At 37.0% G+C, this 17,054-nt stretch overlaps 1 protein-coding gene across 5 annotated transcripts in view; it reads right to left on the bottom strand.

Moving 5' to 3' along the window:
* PDSS2 (decaprenyl diphosphate synthase subunit 2) overlaps positions 1–17,054 on the bottom strand; it is a 270,988-nt gene that overhangs the window by 79,037 nt on the left and 174,897 nt on the right. For all 5 annotated transcript variants that reach the window (XR_014017210.1, XR_014017211.1, XM_081250994.1 and 2 more), the window contains one exon: positions 13,423–13,497. Coding sequence is in view for 3 of the 5 variants with exons in the window: in XM_081250994.1 (XP_081107120.1) it covers positions 13,423–13,497 (75 nt within the window). In the remaining 2 variants the exon portion in view is untranslated. The remainder of the gene's footprint in view (positions 1–13,422; positions 13,498–17,054) is intronic.

The raw sequence follows: 17,054 nt of genomic DNA on the forward strand, positions 1-17,054 counted from the left end.
TATCAACCAAACTCATTCACTTCTCTTTATAACCTACTCTCTTTTATGTGAAACCTACCATCATTTTTCTGGTCAACCAGGTGAAAAACATTGGAGCCATTGTTGATTTCTTATCTTCATGGATGAAGAATATAGCAGACACACTAAAATAAGTATTTTAGGGTACCAACATCCTGAAATTTATAGGCAGAAAATTTTATACTTATTTTTTTTTAAAGTTATTGTAATGTACACTGAAAAATAAAATTATGAAGAGTGGCACTTCCAGCAAAATGGAGCAATAGGATTTCTCACACCTGAAACAATTAAAGTATTGCACAAAATATATGAAACAAGAGCTTTTAAGTCATTTAAAATCAGTCAACAGAGGACAGCGATCTCTGAGAGACAGGAAATAAATGAGTCTTACAATTGTTCCAGCTTACTGCCTGGAGAGAATGCCAGGTTGTACTAGAGCCTTAATAGTTTCCTTGAGTTGAGGAGATGGACCTGGATGTCTAGAGAGCACAAAGGGGTTTGAGTTAGGCACCAGAGTTCACAGGAGAGTACTCAAGAAAAGAGAGCGGCACAGAGCTCTGGAGGGGTATAGAGGGTCCCTTGAAAGTCTTTAGCTGAGTATTCTCAGTGTGTGGGTGCAAAGAAACTACCAAAGTCTGGGGAAAGAATCATTCAGAACGTACGGAGGGAAGAATCCCTAGAGCTCACACAGGGCTGGGAATAGTTCCTGTTCCCACCAGCTGGAGTGGGAAAACTCATAATGCACAGGGTATGAGTAAAGTACCCCGAAGGGTTTGCCTTAGCAGTGGGGAAAATTAGCCCTAGACTAAATGCCACTCTGGTCCTGAGTAACAAAGCTTAAAGGTAAGACCTGAAAGGATCAAACTGTCTCCAGTAATTTAACTGCATTCCAGAAGAAAGCTCAAGAATATTTATAGAGACACAAAAATATCTAGCATCCAACAAAATAAAATTCACAGTGTCTGGCACCCAATCAAAAATAACCAAGCATGCAAAAAAAAAAAGGGGGGGGGCAGGAAAATACAATGCATAATGAGGAATAAAATCAGTCAATTGAAATCAACTTAGAAATGACACAGATGATAGAGTTAGTAGATAGGGATATTATAACAGTTTTCATAACTGTATTCCATATGGTCTAGGAGAGCTAGAAGAAACACTGAGTATGTTAAGTAGAAACATGGAAGATATAAATTGGTGAACTTGAATGCACACCAACAGAAATTATCCAAAATGAAATGCAGAGAGAAAAATATGGGAAAAAAAAAAGACTACAGCACAGTGGGCTCTGCGATAACTTCAAGCAGCCTGGTGTCCCTGTGATAGAGGAGAAAAGAGGAAAGATCAAAAAAATATTTAAAGAAATAATGTCCAAAATTTTCCAAAATTTGATAAAAACAATAAAGTCACAGATCCAAGAAGCTCAATGAATCACAAGCACAAGAAATATGAAAAAAAAAATGACACCAAGGCATCATAATCCAATTGCTCAAAAACAGTGGTAAAAAGAAAATCAGAAAAACAGCCAGAGAAATTTAGACATGCTATGTACAGAGGAACAAAGATAAGAATAACAGCAGCTTTCTTGTTGGAAACAATGTAAGTGAAAAGACAATGAAGCAATATCTTCAAAACATTGAAAGAAAAAATAATCAATCTTGAATTCTATATCCAGTGAATATACCTTTCAAAAGCAAGGTTGAAATAAAACTTTTTCAGACACACAAAAGTTGAAAGAATTAATCACCAGCAGGCCTGCACTATAAGCAATGTTAAAAGAAATCTTTTAGGAAGAAATAAAAAAATACCACAAGGAAATTTGTATCAACATAAAGAAATGAAAAGCACTGAAGATATTAACCATGTGGGTAAATATAAAAGACTTAAAAAATGAAATCACTTGAAAATATAATTGAATGTTTAAAGCAAAAACAATAATTTATTGTGGGATTTATAATATATATGGAAGTAGAATGTATGACAATGATAACACAAAACCTGAGAGGGAAGAAACAGAAATAAACTTTTGTAAGGTTCTTATACTATAAGTAAAGGTATACTATCACTTGAAGGTAGACTGTGATAAGTTAAAGATATATATATTATAAACTCAATAGCAACCACTAAAAAAATGCATCAAAGATTTATAGTTAATAAGTTAAAAAAGGAGAAAAAATAGCATCATGTAAAATAATCTAAGAGAAGGCAGAAAAAGAAGAAAAAGGAAGAAAGAAAAAATAAGACAAATAATAAATAAATAACAAGATGGTAGTGTAGATTTAAACTGAACCATATTAATAAATGCATCTGGTGTAAATGATCTAAATACACAAATTAAAAGGTAGAGATTGTCATACTGGATAAAAGAGCAAAATCCTGCATAAAAGAAGCCCATTTTAAATATAAAAAAAGTAAAAGGATGGAAATATATATATACCATGATAATTTTAATCAAAAGGAGGCTAAAGTTGTTACATTAATATCAGATAAAGTACATATTGAGAAAAATATAAGGAATATTACCAGAGATTACAAAGGTCAGTTAAAAATAAAGGGATGAATCGTCAAGATAACATAATGATCCTAAAGATAATATAATAATCCTAAAGGTTAATGTACCTAAAGCAGAGCTTCAAGATACATGAAGGAAAAACTGATAGAACTGCAGGAAGAAATAGAAAATCCACAATCACAGTCAGAGACTTTAACACCTTTCTCTCAGTAACTGACAGAATATGCAGAATGAAAATAATAACAAATATAAAAGACTTTAATGATACTATCAAATTGACTTAATTGATATTTATAGAACACTCTAAGAAATAATAGCAGAATACATATTCTTTTTTTTAACATCTTTATTGGAGTATAATTGCTTTACAATGGTGTGTTAGCTTCTGCTTTATAACAAAGTGAATCAGCTATACATATACATATATCCCCAAATCTCCTCTCCCTTGCATCTCCCTCCCACCCTCCTTATCCCACCCCTCTAGGTGGTCACAAAGCATGAAGCTGATCTCCCAGTGCTATGCAGCTGCTTCCCACTAGCTATCTATTTTACATTTGGTAATGTATATATGTGCATGCCACTCTCTCACTTTGTCCCAGCTTACCCTTCCCTCTCCCCATATCCTCAAGTCCACTCTCTAGTAGGTCTGCGTCTTTATTCCTGTCCTGCCCCTAGGTTCTTCAGAACCTTTTTTTTTTTTTTAGATTCCATATATATGTGTTAGCATACAGTATTTGTTTTTCTCTTTCTGACTTACTTCACTCTGTATGACAGACTCTAGGTCCATCCACCTCACTACAAATAACTCAATTTCGTTTCTTTGTATGGCTGAGTAATATTCCATTGTATGTATGTGCCACATCTTCTTTATCCATTCATCTGTTGATGGACACTTGGGTTTCTTCCATGTCCTGGCTATTGTAAACAGAGCTGCAATGAACATTGTGGTACATGACTCTTTTTGAATTATGGTTTTCTCAGAGTATATGCCCAGTAGTGGGATTGCTGGGTCATATGGCAGTTCTATTTTTAGTTTTTTAAGGAAACTCCATACTGTTCTCCATAGTGGCTGTACCAATTTACATTCCCACCAACAGTGCAAGAGGGTTCCCTTTTCTCCACACCCTCTCCAGCATTTATTGTTTGTAGATTTTTTGATGATGGCCCTTCTGACTGGTATGAGATGATATCCCATTGTACTTTTGATTTGCATTTCTCTAATGATTAATGATGTTGAGCATTCTTTCATGTGTTTGCTGGCAATCTGTATATCTTCTTTGGAGAAATGTATATTTAGGTCTTCTACCCATTTTTGGATTGGGTTGTTCGTTTTTTTGATATTGAACTGCATGAGCTGCTTATAAATTTTGGAGATTAATCCTTTGTCAGTTGCTTCATTTGCAAATATTTTCTCCCATTCTGAGGGCTGTCTTTTAGCCTCGTTTATGGTTTCCTTTGCTGTGCAAAAGCTTTGAAGTTTCACTAGGTCCCATTTGTTTATTTTTGTTTTTATTTCCATTTCTCTAGGAGGTGGGTCAAAAAGGATCTTGCCGTGATTTATGTCATGGAGTGTTGTGCCTATGTTTTCCTCTAAGAGGTTAATAGTGTCTGGCTTTACATTTAGGTCTTTAATCCATTTTGAGTTTATTTTTGTGTATGGTGTTAGGGAGTGTTCTGATTTCATTATTTTACATGTAGCTGTCCAGTTTTCCCAGCACCACTTATTGAAGAGGCTGTCTTTTCTCCACTGTATATTCTTGCCTCCTTTATCAAAGATAAGGTGACCATATGTGCGTGGGTTTATCTCTGGGCTTTCTATCCTGTTCCATTGATCTATATTTCTGTTTTTGTGCCAGTACACTACCGTCTTGATTACTGTAGCTTTGTAGTATAGTCTGAAGTCAGGGAGTCTGATTCCTCCAGCTGCGTTTTTCTTTCTCAAGATTGCTTTGGCTATTCGGGGCCTTTTGTGTTTACATACAAATTGTGAAATATTTTTTCTAGTTCTGTGAAAAATGCCAGTGGTAGTTTGATAGGGATTGCATTGAATCTGTAGATTGCTTTGGGTGGTATAGTCATTTTCACAATGTTGATTCTTCCAATCCAAGAACATGGTATATCTCTCCATCTCTTTGTATCCTCTTTAATTTCTTTCATCACTGTCTTATAATTTTCTGCATACAGGTCTTTTGTCTCCTTAGGTAGGTTTATTCCTAGATATTTTATCCTTTTTGTTGCAGTGGTAAATGGGAGTGTTTTCTTCATTTCACTTTCAGATTTGTCATCATTAGCATATAGGAATGCCAGAGATTTCTGTGCATTAATTTTGTATCCTGCTACTTTACCAAATTCATTGATTAGCTCTAGTAGTTTTCTGTTGGCATCTTTAGGATTCTCTATGTATAGTATAATGTCATCTACATATTCTTTTTAAGTGAATATAAAACATTTACTGGGATAGTTCATATCTGGGCCATAAAACAACTCTCAATATATTTAAAATAATTCAAACCATATAAAATATTCCCAGGGCTTCCCTGGTGGCACAGTGGTTGACAGTCCGCCTGCTGAGGCAGGGGACACGGGTTCGTGCCCCAGTCTGGGAAGATCTCACATTCCGCAGAGCGGCTAGGCCCGTGAGCCATGGCCACTGAGCCTGCGCGTCCGGAGCCTGTGCTCCACAATGGGAGAGGCCGCAACAGTGAGAGGCCAGTGTACTGCAAAAAAAAAAAAAAAAAAAAAAAAAAAGTTCCCTATTTACAATGGTGTTACAAATCAATAACAGAAAGACATCTGTAAAATCCCCAAATATTTGAAAACTAAATAACCAAGTGTAAAATAATCCATGAGTCTAAGGAAGAGAAAAGAGAAATTAGTAAGTAGCTTGAACTGAATGGAAATGAAAAACAACATAACAGAAATATGTGGGATGCCACTAAAGTAGCACTTAGACGGAAATTCATTGCACTAAATACCATTTCAAAAAAAGAAATCAGAGTTCAAATACATGATTCCAGCTTAAAAGAATAAAAAAAGAAGAGGAACTAAAACCAAAGCAATCAAAAGAAAAGAGATTGTAAAAATCAGAGTGAAAAATCAATGTAAAAGAAAGGAGAAAAAATAGAGAAAGTCAATGAAACCAAAAGCTGGTGCTCTGAAATCAATAATATTGTTAAGCCTCTAGGAAAATTAGAGAGGAGATACAAATTACCACTATCAGAAATGAGAGAAGTGACATTACTGCAAATTCTACAGATATTAAAAGGACAATATGGGAATATTATGAAGAATTTTAGGCCAGTAAACTTGACAACTTAAATTAAATAGCGTTTCATTGCAGGGAACAAACTACCAAAATCTACTCAAGAAGAAATACATAATCTAAATAGTATGATACTTTTAAGCAATTGAATTTGTAGTAGGAAAACGAAAAACAAAAAAACTTTCCCATAAAGAAAGATCCAGATGGTTTCATTAGTGAACTCTCTCAAATATGTAAGGAAGAAACAGTACTAGTTCTACACAACATCTTTCAAAAAATCAAAGAGGAAATACTTCCCAATGCATTTTGAGGCCAGCATTATCTTGATATCGACAAAGACATTACAAAGAACTGAAAATAACACACCTTATTCCTCATGAATAAAACTGTAAACATTAACAGAATTTTAGAGTATCAAATCCAACAATATAGAAAAGGGTGACTGCATCATGATCAAGTGAGGTTTATTCCAGGAATGCAAGGCTGATTTAACATTTGAAAATCAATCAAGTCACCATATTAACAGACTAAAAAAGAAAATCCCAAAAGAGAAGAAAACTAAAATATATATATATATATATATATATATGATCACCTCAGTAGCTCCAGAAATAAAAATGGTCAAAACCTAACATTAATTTCTGGTAGAAAACCCTCAGGAAATTAAGACTATAAGGGAACGTATTCACTAATCACGAGCCTCTATCAAAACCAAAACCAAAACCAAAACCTGCAGCTAACATCATACTTAATAGTGGTCAAATATTGAATGTTTTCTTCCTAGTATCAGGAGGAAAGCAAGGATGTCCATTCCCACCACTTCAACATTATACTGGAGGGTCTAGTTGTTGGATCAGGGATTTGCTTTTATCCTACATACATACAACCTAGTGAGTTAGTCTGTTACTGTTTTGCTGTTTTGTGGATGCTAACAGAAGACATAAGACTCCTGGTTCAGAGATAAAGGACTTTATTATTTATGGCACGGGAAGAAGCATGTGCATTAGCATATTTGTGTTGGTTACCCTTTACCCCAAATCCTGCAGGGGCAATGCAATGGGCTCAGACAGATGCTATGCCTTCAGTGGATTTATGTTACAGCTAACGAACACTGAGTTTGGGGGATCCACTGCTTTGGAGCAAGAAGTGATATATATATTTATTATCTAGATTGTGATGATAGCTTCATTGGTGCACACATGTATCAAAACATATCAGATAGTGTACTTTAAATATTTGCAGCTTACTTACATCAATAAAACTGTCAAAAAATGAGAAAAATCTTCCATTCCAGGCACTCTAGGCCTTTCTATATCATTAATTTAACAAATATTTTTGGGCTACTACTAATGTGCTAGGCACCGTGCTGATATTGGGAATACTATGGTAAACAAAATCCTTCCTCTCATGGAGTTTATATTCTTGTAGGAGGAGACTGAAAGTAAACAATAAGAAAAACATCAGATGGTGGCTACTGTGATTAAGATAAAGAGAATTAAGTAGGGTGGCTACTTTAGATTGGGGGTGGGTCATCTCTCTGAGAAGATGATACTGATGTAGAGATATGAATATCAAGGAGGGGCCAACCACGTCGAAGTGGAAGAAGAGCACCTCTGACCTTCATCATTATTTTGGCTTTCTAACTGTTCTCATTTCCCTCCAATCTCCTGTAAGCCACGCTGAATTCACTTCCCCAAAGGTTAATATGATCATGTAATTACTGTGTTTAAAAACCTTCACTCTCTCTCTTATCTCAATTACTAAAAAGGATATTAGCTCTACATTCCAGCATTATGAGTCTTCTTGCATATGACAAAACCTACTTTTCCAGTCTTCTCACTATTTCTTTATTCTAACATGGAGAAAGCTCTGATCTTATGTATGCTTCCCTACTTTTGATCATGCTGTTTCTTCTGCTTGAAATGCCATCCTTCTCCTCAAGGATGCCATCAGTAGACATCTTTCCTATCCCTAAATGTCTGTCTCAAATATCACATTCTCCTTAATATCTTTTCTGATTTTCCCAGCCAGATGTAATTTTTGTTCACAATTCCCTCCTGTTATGTTTCTCAATGGGAAAAACTCAGCTTGCTCATTTTTTATTATATTTTAGATGGTGGCATAGGGCTTTGCAGATAGGAGATAATCCATAACTTCCTAGTGGACTGAATTATCTCATTTTTGTTTTACTTGAAAGCTGCATGAGAGCCAAAAAAAAAAAAAGATAAACATAAAGATAAAACAGGGACTTCCCGTGGAGGTCCAGTGGTTAAGACTTCGCCTTCCAGTGCAGGGGGTGCAGGTTCAATCCCTGGTCAGGGAGCTAAGATCATACATGCCTCACGGCCAAAAAAACCAAAACATAAGAAGGAATATTATAACAAATTCAATAAAGACTTTAAAACTGGTCCACATAGGGACTTCCCTGGTGGCACAGTGGTTAAGAACCTGCCTGCCAATGCAGGGGACAGGGTTCGATCCCTGGTCCGGGAAGATCCCACATGTCATGGAGCAACAAAGCCCGTGTGCCACAACTACTGAGCCCACGTGCCTAGAGCCCGTGCTCCGCAACGAAAAGCCACCACAATGAGAAGCCCACACACCACAGTGAAGAGTAGCCCCTGCTCGCTGCAACTAGAGAAATCCCACGCACAGCAATGAAGACCCAATGCAGCCATAAATAACAATAAATAAATTTATATTAAAAAAATGGTCCACATCAAAAAAATCTTTAAAAAAAGAAAAAGATAGGGTTCCCCTGGTGGCGCAGTGGTTGAGAGTCTACCTGCCGATGCAGGGGACACGGGTTTGTGCCCCGGTCTGGGAAGATCCCACATGCCGCAGAGCGGCTAGGCCCGTGAGCCATGGCCGCTGAGCCTGCGCGTCCGGAGCCTGTGCTCCGCAACGGGAGAGGCCACAGCAGTGAGAGGCCTGCATACCGCAAAATAAATAAATAAATAAAAATTAAAAAAGAAAAAGATAAAACAAATAAGTGGATAGAAGTTATCTTGCCCCACAAAAACAATGATATTCCTCATAAGAGAATAATCTACTGGAAATATAATGTGTTTAGAAAAAAATAGAACGGATCTTTATTTATAGTCACAATTTCAGTGACTCTGTTAAAATCAGTTCTTTTCCAAGACAACTGGATTCTCTTTAAAACCCTCTCACTTTCCTGAGACTGGGACCAAGCTAACATGAGCAGAACCTCTGAAAATAGGGACGAAGTCTGCTGTTATCCATCTCAACACCAACATGGGTTGAAGACACATGCCTTACAGAGGACCTTGATTAGATTCCTAAGGAGGGAGCAGGAGTGGATGGGAAAAAAACAATAAAAAATCAGAAAAAGAGTGTGTTGGGATCCCCAAGATCACCCCCAGGTTTGATGGTTTGTGAGGAGGATACACAGGACTTAGCATATAGTTGAACTCACAGGTGTAGTTTATTACAGCAAAAGGATACAAAGTAAAACCAGCAAAGGAAAAAGGTGCAGAGATGAAGTCTGGAGGAAACCAGGTGTAAGCTTCTAAGAATCCTTCCTCTACCAGTGGAGTCACACAGGATGTGATTAATTCCTCCAAGAACTAACATGTATGAAAACATATGTGAAATGCTGTCTAGCAGGGGTATTCACTGGAGACTCAGTTTTCAGAGTTTTTGTTGGAATTGGTGATGTAGGCAACCTCTGCCTAGCATGTACCAAAATTCCAGACTCCCAGAAGGAAAGCAGGTGATCAGTATAAATAACACTGTTTGCAGAGACAATTTAGGTACAGTGAACTGCCTTTATCAGTTAGAGAATGGTGGAAACATCCCTAAAATCCAAGGGCCAACCTTACAAGCAGTTTTCCTAAGGACAGTAGTCCTTTTCTACATAGGGATATATTGAAAATATTCTTACTTTTTAAATTCAAGGATCTCACTGTCAGATTTTTTTTTAGCAAATAGTATGAAATAGAGCAAAGTTATGTACACTAAAATGTTCATCACAATATTGTTTAAATTAGTAAAAAAACAAAACAAAACAAAACAAAAAACACAAGGTAAGTGTCCAAAAACTGTGGACTGGTTCAGTAAATTATAGTACAGTAGTATGAAGAAATATTAAACAGCCATTAAATATTTTTGAAGACTTTTAATAACAAAAATGACTATCCTGGAGAGTAGATCAGAATGAAAAATTATATGTACAATAATAACTCAAAAATGGGAGAAATATAGAATGAAATCTAGAAGGAAATACACAAGAATGTAATCATGATTCATTTCTGGGGGATGGCTTATATAAAATAATTTTTATTTTCCTCTTGACCTTCTCTGTACTTTCAATTTTTATTTAATGAACATATATTTACTTTTCTAATTAGATAATAAGATAATTGTGTTAAAAAGATTTTACATATAATGGCCTATGGATTCAAAGCAAATTTTGCTAAAATGTAAAATATTTAGCACACACAGTAATACGAATACAATGACTAGGGAACTCTTAGGATGGCCAACGACCATTTAAAGTGCATTTTTTCTATTTGATGTGCTTCTTTCTTCAATTAGCTAACAAAAAAAGAAAAAGCAGGTAAAGTGAAGGGAGATATAAACACTAAAGAAAGCACAATGGCTAATTTTTATTTCAAGGAAGAAATGGTTCGCAAGCTAGCAAACGCAAAAATGAAAATGTTATTTTTCAATGGACAGAACAAGGATGAATTGCCTAAATAACACTGAATCCCGATTTACGTACAATCTGTTAAGTATTACTAACATAAGTCACATAAATTTTCATAGTTTTAAGGAGGATTAGGTAATCACTCTACAAACTTCTGGAGAAGGTGATTTCTAACATATTCAGTTACAATTCCCCTCCATTTGCTTTAATGCATCTACCCTAGTCACAGAGATACTACTCCACAGAAAGCTATTTTTATACTACCCAGCTTCTCCATCACTGTATTAAGTAGCCATATAGAAAACAGACCACTATTGTATCCTCTTATCCCTGGAGAGATGAAATGGTTTGCAGCTTATTTTAAATCACAAAGCAATTCTTTTGTGTACTGAACTGGCCTCAGGCTACGGAGGTTGTGCAACTCACTTCCCACATGACCTCCACTTGTGGCTGCTTCCCAATCTTGTCAGAACATGAAAACCTTGAAGGCACTCCATGTGGGGGGCAGTGCTCTCTCTGTCTCTGAAATGATTCCTGGGCCAAGTTAGAAAAACCAGATTCTGAACAGCCACGGTAATGGCAAGCGCACGCAGAAGGGGGGGAAAAAAAGCTCAGAATTTTTCTGGTTAGGAAGGGAAATGTGGTTAACCTAAATTGGACCTAAAGAGCAAATGGAGGCATCAAGAAGCACTCCCACTGCTTCAGTTCAACTATGCATTTTTGTTTCCGTTATAAAAAAAGAACAGCTCTTTAAATGGTTTGGCTATATTCAGAAATGTAACTGCTTAAAAAAGTTCTCAAGTGTTTGAAAGAAATGTGTTTGGGAAGGTGGTGGGGAAAGAGGGCAGATGACAAAGCATTGCTAGAGTCTTCTGAGTAAAACTTAAATTAGATAATCAAAGTCAGCAACTGGTGCTTGCTAAGTGATGGTTCATGTATGATCAACAGTCCTTCAAAGACTTTGCTGCTTCCTCTCTTCTCTTTCCCAGGAAGAAAGAGATTATATAGGACTTGGAGTCAAAAAACCTGGGTTCAGATCATGTCACTGTCAAACATGCATTAACAATTTCCAGACACTATGCTTTCTTGGCATTTGTCATCTCTGAATTTCAGGCTTTTCCTCTATAAAGTGGGTACCAACAAATGTCGCCCTTTTCATAGGTGATTAAGTAGAAAGAAAGTATAAGCAAACTGTGAAGTGCTAAGCATTTTTATTGTTGTTGCTAGCAGGTCTGCTTGAAATATAAAAAGTACTTAACAAATGTTCACAAACTTATTAATAAACTGGAGTAATTATAGTGGACAAATGCTAAGAGTGAATAAGTCAAAAACCTTAAAATCAACAATAACACTTTCACTTAAAACTTAACAGATATTTAACTATAAAACATTAATATCTTATATGGAGCTAAACTGAACACCTTAGAAATATCCCGGGGGGAAAACAATGCTTCAGCTGCCAGAAGAGGTCACTGTAATCATCATATATGGTAGGATCTCAGGTATGGTAGAGGCATGCTAGAAAGTCAGGTTTCGTTAAGGTTACAGAGGCAGTGAATGAGAGTTTAAGAGCCTGAGCTCTGAAGTTCAATCTCAGCTAACAAGTTGTATGACTATGGGCACATTACTTAATCTTCTCTAAGCCTCAGTTTTCACAGATGTAAAATGGGGAGAGCAGCAGTCTCTGCTAGCAGGATTACTGTGAAGACTTTAAGGAAGAAACAGGTGAATTACTTACCACAGTGTTATTTGCTTACCTACCATCGTCTTCATCATACTATATACCAGGGGTCTTTTTATGAGTGGAACTAGACCAGGAGTCCTCCATTTTACAATCTCCTATTAACCTTCAGCCATGGTAGAGAACTATGGTATGTTTTTGAAAAACACAGCAAAGGGGGTCTACTGTGGTCATATACCCTGCCAGGTGCCCACACAGCACTATGCTGCTTAGGTGAAGTTCGATATGCCTGCCAGGAACTATGGTTCCCTGAACCAAATGTTAGCAGATGTTCAAGGTATAATTCTTCATATTTCACTAACCACTCTCTGAACCATCCAGAATCCCTGGGTTATACTTTAAAATTTTAAATTTCATATCCAAGTTGCTCATGCCCTATGTTTCACTTCCAGTAAAATTTGTCTTTCTTTTTTCAAATGGAAATGTCAAAAAGCTTAAGATGTGTATACATACATATTTTTTTCTAATTTGCAGTGAGTGAAATCTTGCTAATGCAGAAGCTAAAGAAGCTAGAATAATGAAACACTAATATAGGAGTCCCTTATAATATTATATAACATGTTAACTGATGGTGGTGGTCAATGAAGCAATTGCTTCACATTCAATATCCTGCTGAAATGAAATAACTGCATTTTAAGGAAATAAAATGTAACCCTTTTTGAGATGTCCTGCTAAATGAGTCAAAAACCTTAATTCTAGAACTATAAAATTAATCAAAATAATCCAACTGTGCAATCATCTTACATCTTATCACAGAGAATTTAATAATGCAGTAAATTCTGGATCTTGGATATAAAAGACATTCCTCCCTCATGCCCCCAACAGTCACCTTCTTGGGACCATGTCCACTCTTTTGGGACATGGAAAGCCCCTTCTTCTCAGGAAAGGCTGGGTCCAGCCACCTCGGCGTAAGCTGCTTCTCCAGCCTGCCTGCCTTTTTGACAGTGCTACCTGCCAGCCAGAAGCATCCTGGTGTCTTCTGGGCTGCTGCAGATTGAACAGACTTTGAATCCAGCCAGAGGATAAGAGGTTGTTTTAATTGGCTAAATCTGCTATGTGCAAAGCATATGACCATGAATTTGTAGCCAAAACACTAATCTAAAAAAATGTCACGAACAATTTAAACACAAAACAAGAATGATATTTTTGCTTGTCAATTCTACTTTTGCCATGAGGGTTTTTAACCTAACATTTTATAATGACTAGCGAATCTTTACCTTTGCTGAAGTAGAATTTTCATGGTATACTCCTTGTACCAAATCCATAAGAGCACTTGCTAAAAGTTCCACAACCTAAAAAACAAGAAAAAAATCAAAAGAAACAATTAAAAAAATGTATCCCTATTTTTACCTCAGAATGCTTCACAAGGCTTAGTAGCAAGGCAGTATTATGCTTGATAGAAAAAAAAAATGGGGTTATGTGCAAAGATCCTGGCAAATGGCATTGCCCACCTGGATATTAGAGCTGTGATCCAATATTTCCGGTCATAATTCAAGCAAAAAAAAAAAAATCTTGTAAGCATAGCATTTAATATACGTGAAAATCCAGTAATAGCCATATTGAACATAAGCTTAAATTTCAGATAACTAATGAAAAAAATTTTAAATTAATTTATTTTTGGCCGCGTTGCGTCTCCGTTGCTGCACATGGGCTTTCTCTAGTTGCAGCGAACGGGGGCTACTCTTCGTTGCGGTGTGCGGTCTTCTCATTGCGGTGGCTTCTCTTGTTGTGGTGCACGGGCTCTAGGTGCGCAGGCTTCAGTAGTTGTGGCACGCGGGCTCTAGAATGCAGGCTCAGTAGTTGTGGCACATGGGCTTAGCTGCTCCACGGCATGTGGGATCTTCCCGGACCAGGGATCGAACTCATGTGCTTTGCATTGGCAGGCGGATTCTTAACCACTGTGCTACCAGGGAAGTCTCTCAGATAACTAATGAAATCTTAACCCAATTTATTTGCTGAATGTTTATTTCTGTCAGGTGGATACTTTTTCAATATTCCCATTCTGGGAGGCATCACAATGTTAATTTTCATACGTAATGCAGAGAGAAAAGCAACCTTTCTAACGTGTTCATTTTGTTGTACTAAAATTGCACTGTGGATATATTTGGTGTAGGGCCCCTGGGTCAAATGTACCTTAAACACTGAAAATTTTTACAGAACTGTAATATTGAAATTGTATCATCAAACCTGTATTATTTTCAAGGCCCAGGCTATTAAAAAAAATCAAACAAAATCAAAAGCTTTGAACTTGTTCCAGAATGCAAAACAAGCAGAAAATAGTAAATGGTCTCTTTGGAACTACTGTACAATTTAGAGTTGTTTGCATAAACCATCTTAATTCAAGAGGATAAAACAGTGGTATTTATTATAATGTTCAGTGCAGCCATTTCAAACAAGAATTCCTCAAGGCAAACCTACCCGCTTCTTAAGAAGTCTTAGTATCTTGTATACTTAGCTTCCTATGTTATGCAGTCCTGTATCAGATTTCCACTCTTTGCTTCCTAAAATTTAGCTCAGTTTTGACTAAATTAAAGGATTTTGTTTCAGCTTTTATCATTCTTGTAACTGAAGACATTATTAAGCCAAAGGATACAGACCCAAACAACAAGATACTTCAATCTCAGGTACCTTGGATTTAATAAACATTTTCTTAGAGGCAAATGACATTAATTTGTAGAAAGATATGCTTTAAAATTTTAACACATAAGCATTTATCTCAAATTTATATTTACATGCATCCTGCACAACACACACAAGCCTGCCGATATGGAAATTTTGCTGATTAAAGGGATTATTTTTTTCTAGCTCTGCAGATGGGTTAATTTGTAAGACCTATACAAAGTCTTTTTTTTTTTAATCGCATTGCCCTTTAGGTAACCAAATCCTTAAGAAATATTGTAGCAATATGAGCTGCAGAGGAACTGCGAGGACAATGATCCTACAGTGTTACCAGATGTGTTGAGTTATTTAAGTGGGGAAAGAGAGAAAAAAATGAATGGATTTTTTCCCCCCTGAAGGTATCAGATAAGCTCTATTCCCAAATCCAGGAGGATAAAGTATTGCCAATAGGTCTATGAAAGACTGTAACTAAATGCACAGCATCAGATTGGATTACAGTTTACACAAGCAACATCCCAAGATCCCTCTGATGGCTGGACACATAATACAGATCAATCAGTCACTAAGAAATGTTATGGTTTTGAAACAGTTTGAGGTCTGAGACCAGCACTGGTAAAGTGAAGAGGGATTTACAAAAAGAAAGTCCGACACTAATTTTAACAATGGATCTGGTTTTGGATAAACAGAATGTTCCTTTATTTCCCTGAAATTCCAGACCAGGAAGAAGCAACAAAAACTTTTTACTCTCCAATTCTTTTTCTGTTAATGCAATTAGCAAATATATGTAGATCTGTACTTACAAGTTTATAATTTATAAATGACCTGTACTTCCAAACGGCCGTCCTTGCTTAAGCAGAATACACCACCACTGCCAACAGAAACCATCAAGGAAAAAGCTTTGGACTTCCTTAGGTTAACAAGTCCAGGGAGGCAAGAGAGTATAAGCAGTAGTCTACCCTAGGGGAGGTGAATATGTCCCAAGCAAAAGTGACTAATCCAGCACACACTTAAATATCTTTCCACTGCCTGAGATGTTTACTTTTAAAATTATACCAAAAAGAGATGTGTTTAAGTATTATCCTCCTTTAAAATTGCAAATATTTCTAGGAAGACCACAGGGCTAACAGCCCATACATATGTTAACAAGACCGTTTAATGATCTCATCTTTTTTTGTCATTACATGGTTTACTACCGCAGGCATTCACCTGTTTAGATAACTACTGTGCTTAAATACAAGAAGGCACCTGCTGGGACTTCCCTGGTGGCTCAGTGGTTAAGAATCCGCCTGCCAATGCAGGGGACACGGGTTTGAGTGCTGGTCCAGGAAGATCCCACATGCTGCGGAGCAACTAAGCCCGTGTGCCACAACGATTGAGCCTGCGCTCTAGAGCCTGTGAGACACAACTACTGAAGCCCGTGTGCTCTAGGGCCCACGTGCCACAACTACTGGGCCCGTGTGCTGCAACTAATGAAGCCTGCGCACCTAGGGCCCATGCTCCTCAACAAGAGAAGCCACTGCAGTGAGATAAGCCCGCACACTGCAATGAAGAGTAGCCCCTGCTCGCCGCAACTAGAGAAAAGTCCGCGTGCAAAAAAACCCCAACGTAGCCAAAAGGTAAATTAAAAAAAAAAAAAGAAAGCACTTGCTTAATGAGCTCCTCCCTTCCCTCAGATTACTGAGGAATGATTTGTTCAAGCAACCTAAAATGGTAGCAAGGATAACGTCAGCCAGAAGAGAATCTAGAGCTCAACTGCCAGACTGTCTGAGACTACGAGTCCCCGTCCCAGACTTTTTGGTGCTCCAGAGAAAGACCAAGGACTTCTGTTCCAAGCCCGGGGAGCAAGCAAACACTTTCTACTAGAAAAAGTGGGTTTTAATTCAACAACAGAACACATGAAAAGACTATTTTAACCAAAATCAGAGGTCTCGGTAACATTGACTTGTTGCATCCTGAAACATTATTTCAGATTATATGACTGTCACCAACACTATTATAAAGTTTAGTTTACCTGCCTAGAGAGTAATCAAATAGGAGATATGTTTCTTCATTTCTGCATTTCTGGTTGTGAGAAGAGCAGAATTGCTTACCTGTACATGCAAATTCAACTATGCTTTTTTCTTTGATTTGTGTCGTGTTTAACGCTACAGCGTTAAACTGTTGGGAGATACACTATCTCCCAATCTTCTAAGTAACACCTTAGATTTCAGTGAGCCAGAAGTGGTAACCA

The sequence above is a fragment of the Mesoplodon bidens genome, assembly GCF_964165515.1.
Source record: "Mesoplodon bidens genome assembly, chromosome: 12".
Classification (NCBI taxonomy): domain Eukaryota; kingdom Metazoa; phylum Chordata; class Mammalia; order Artiodactyla; family Ziphiidae; genus Mesoplodon; species Mesoplodon bidens.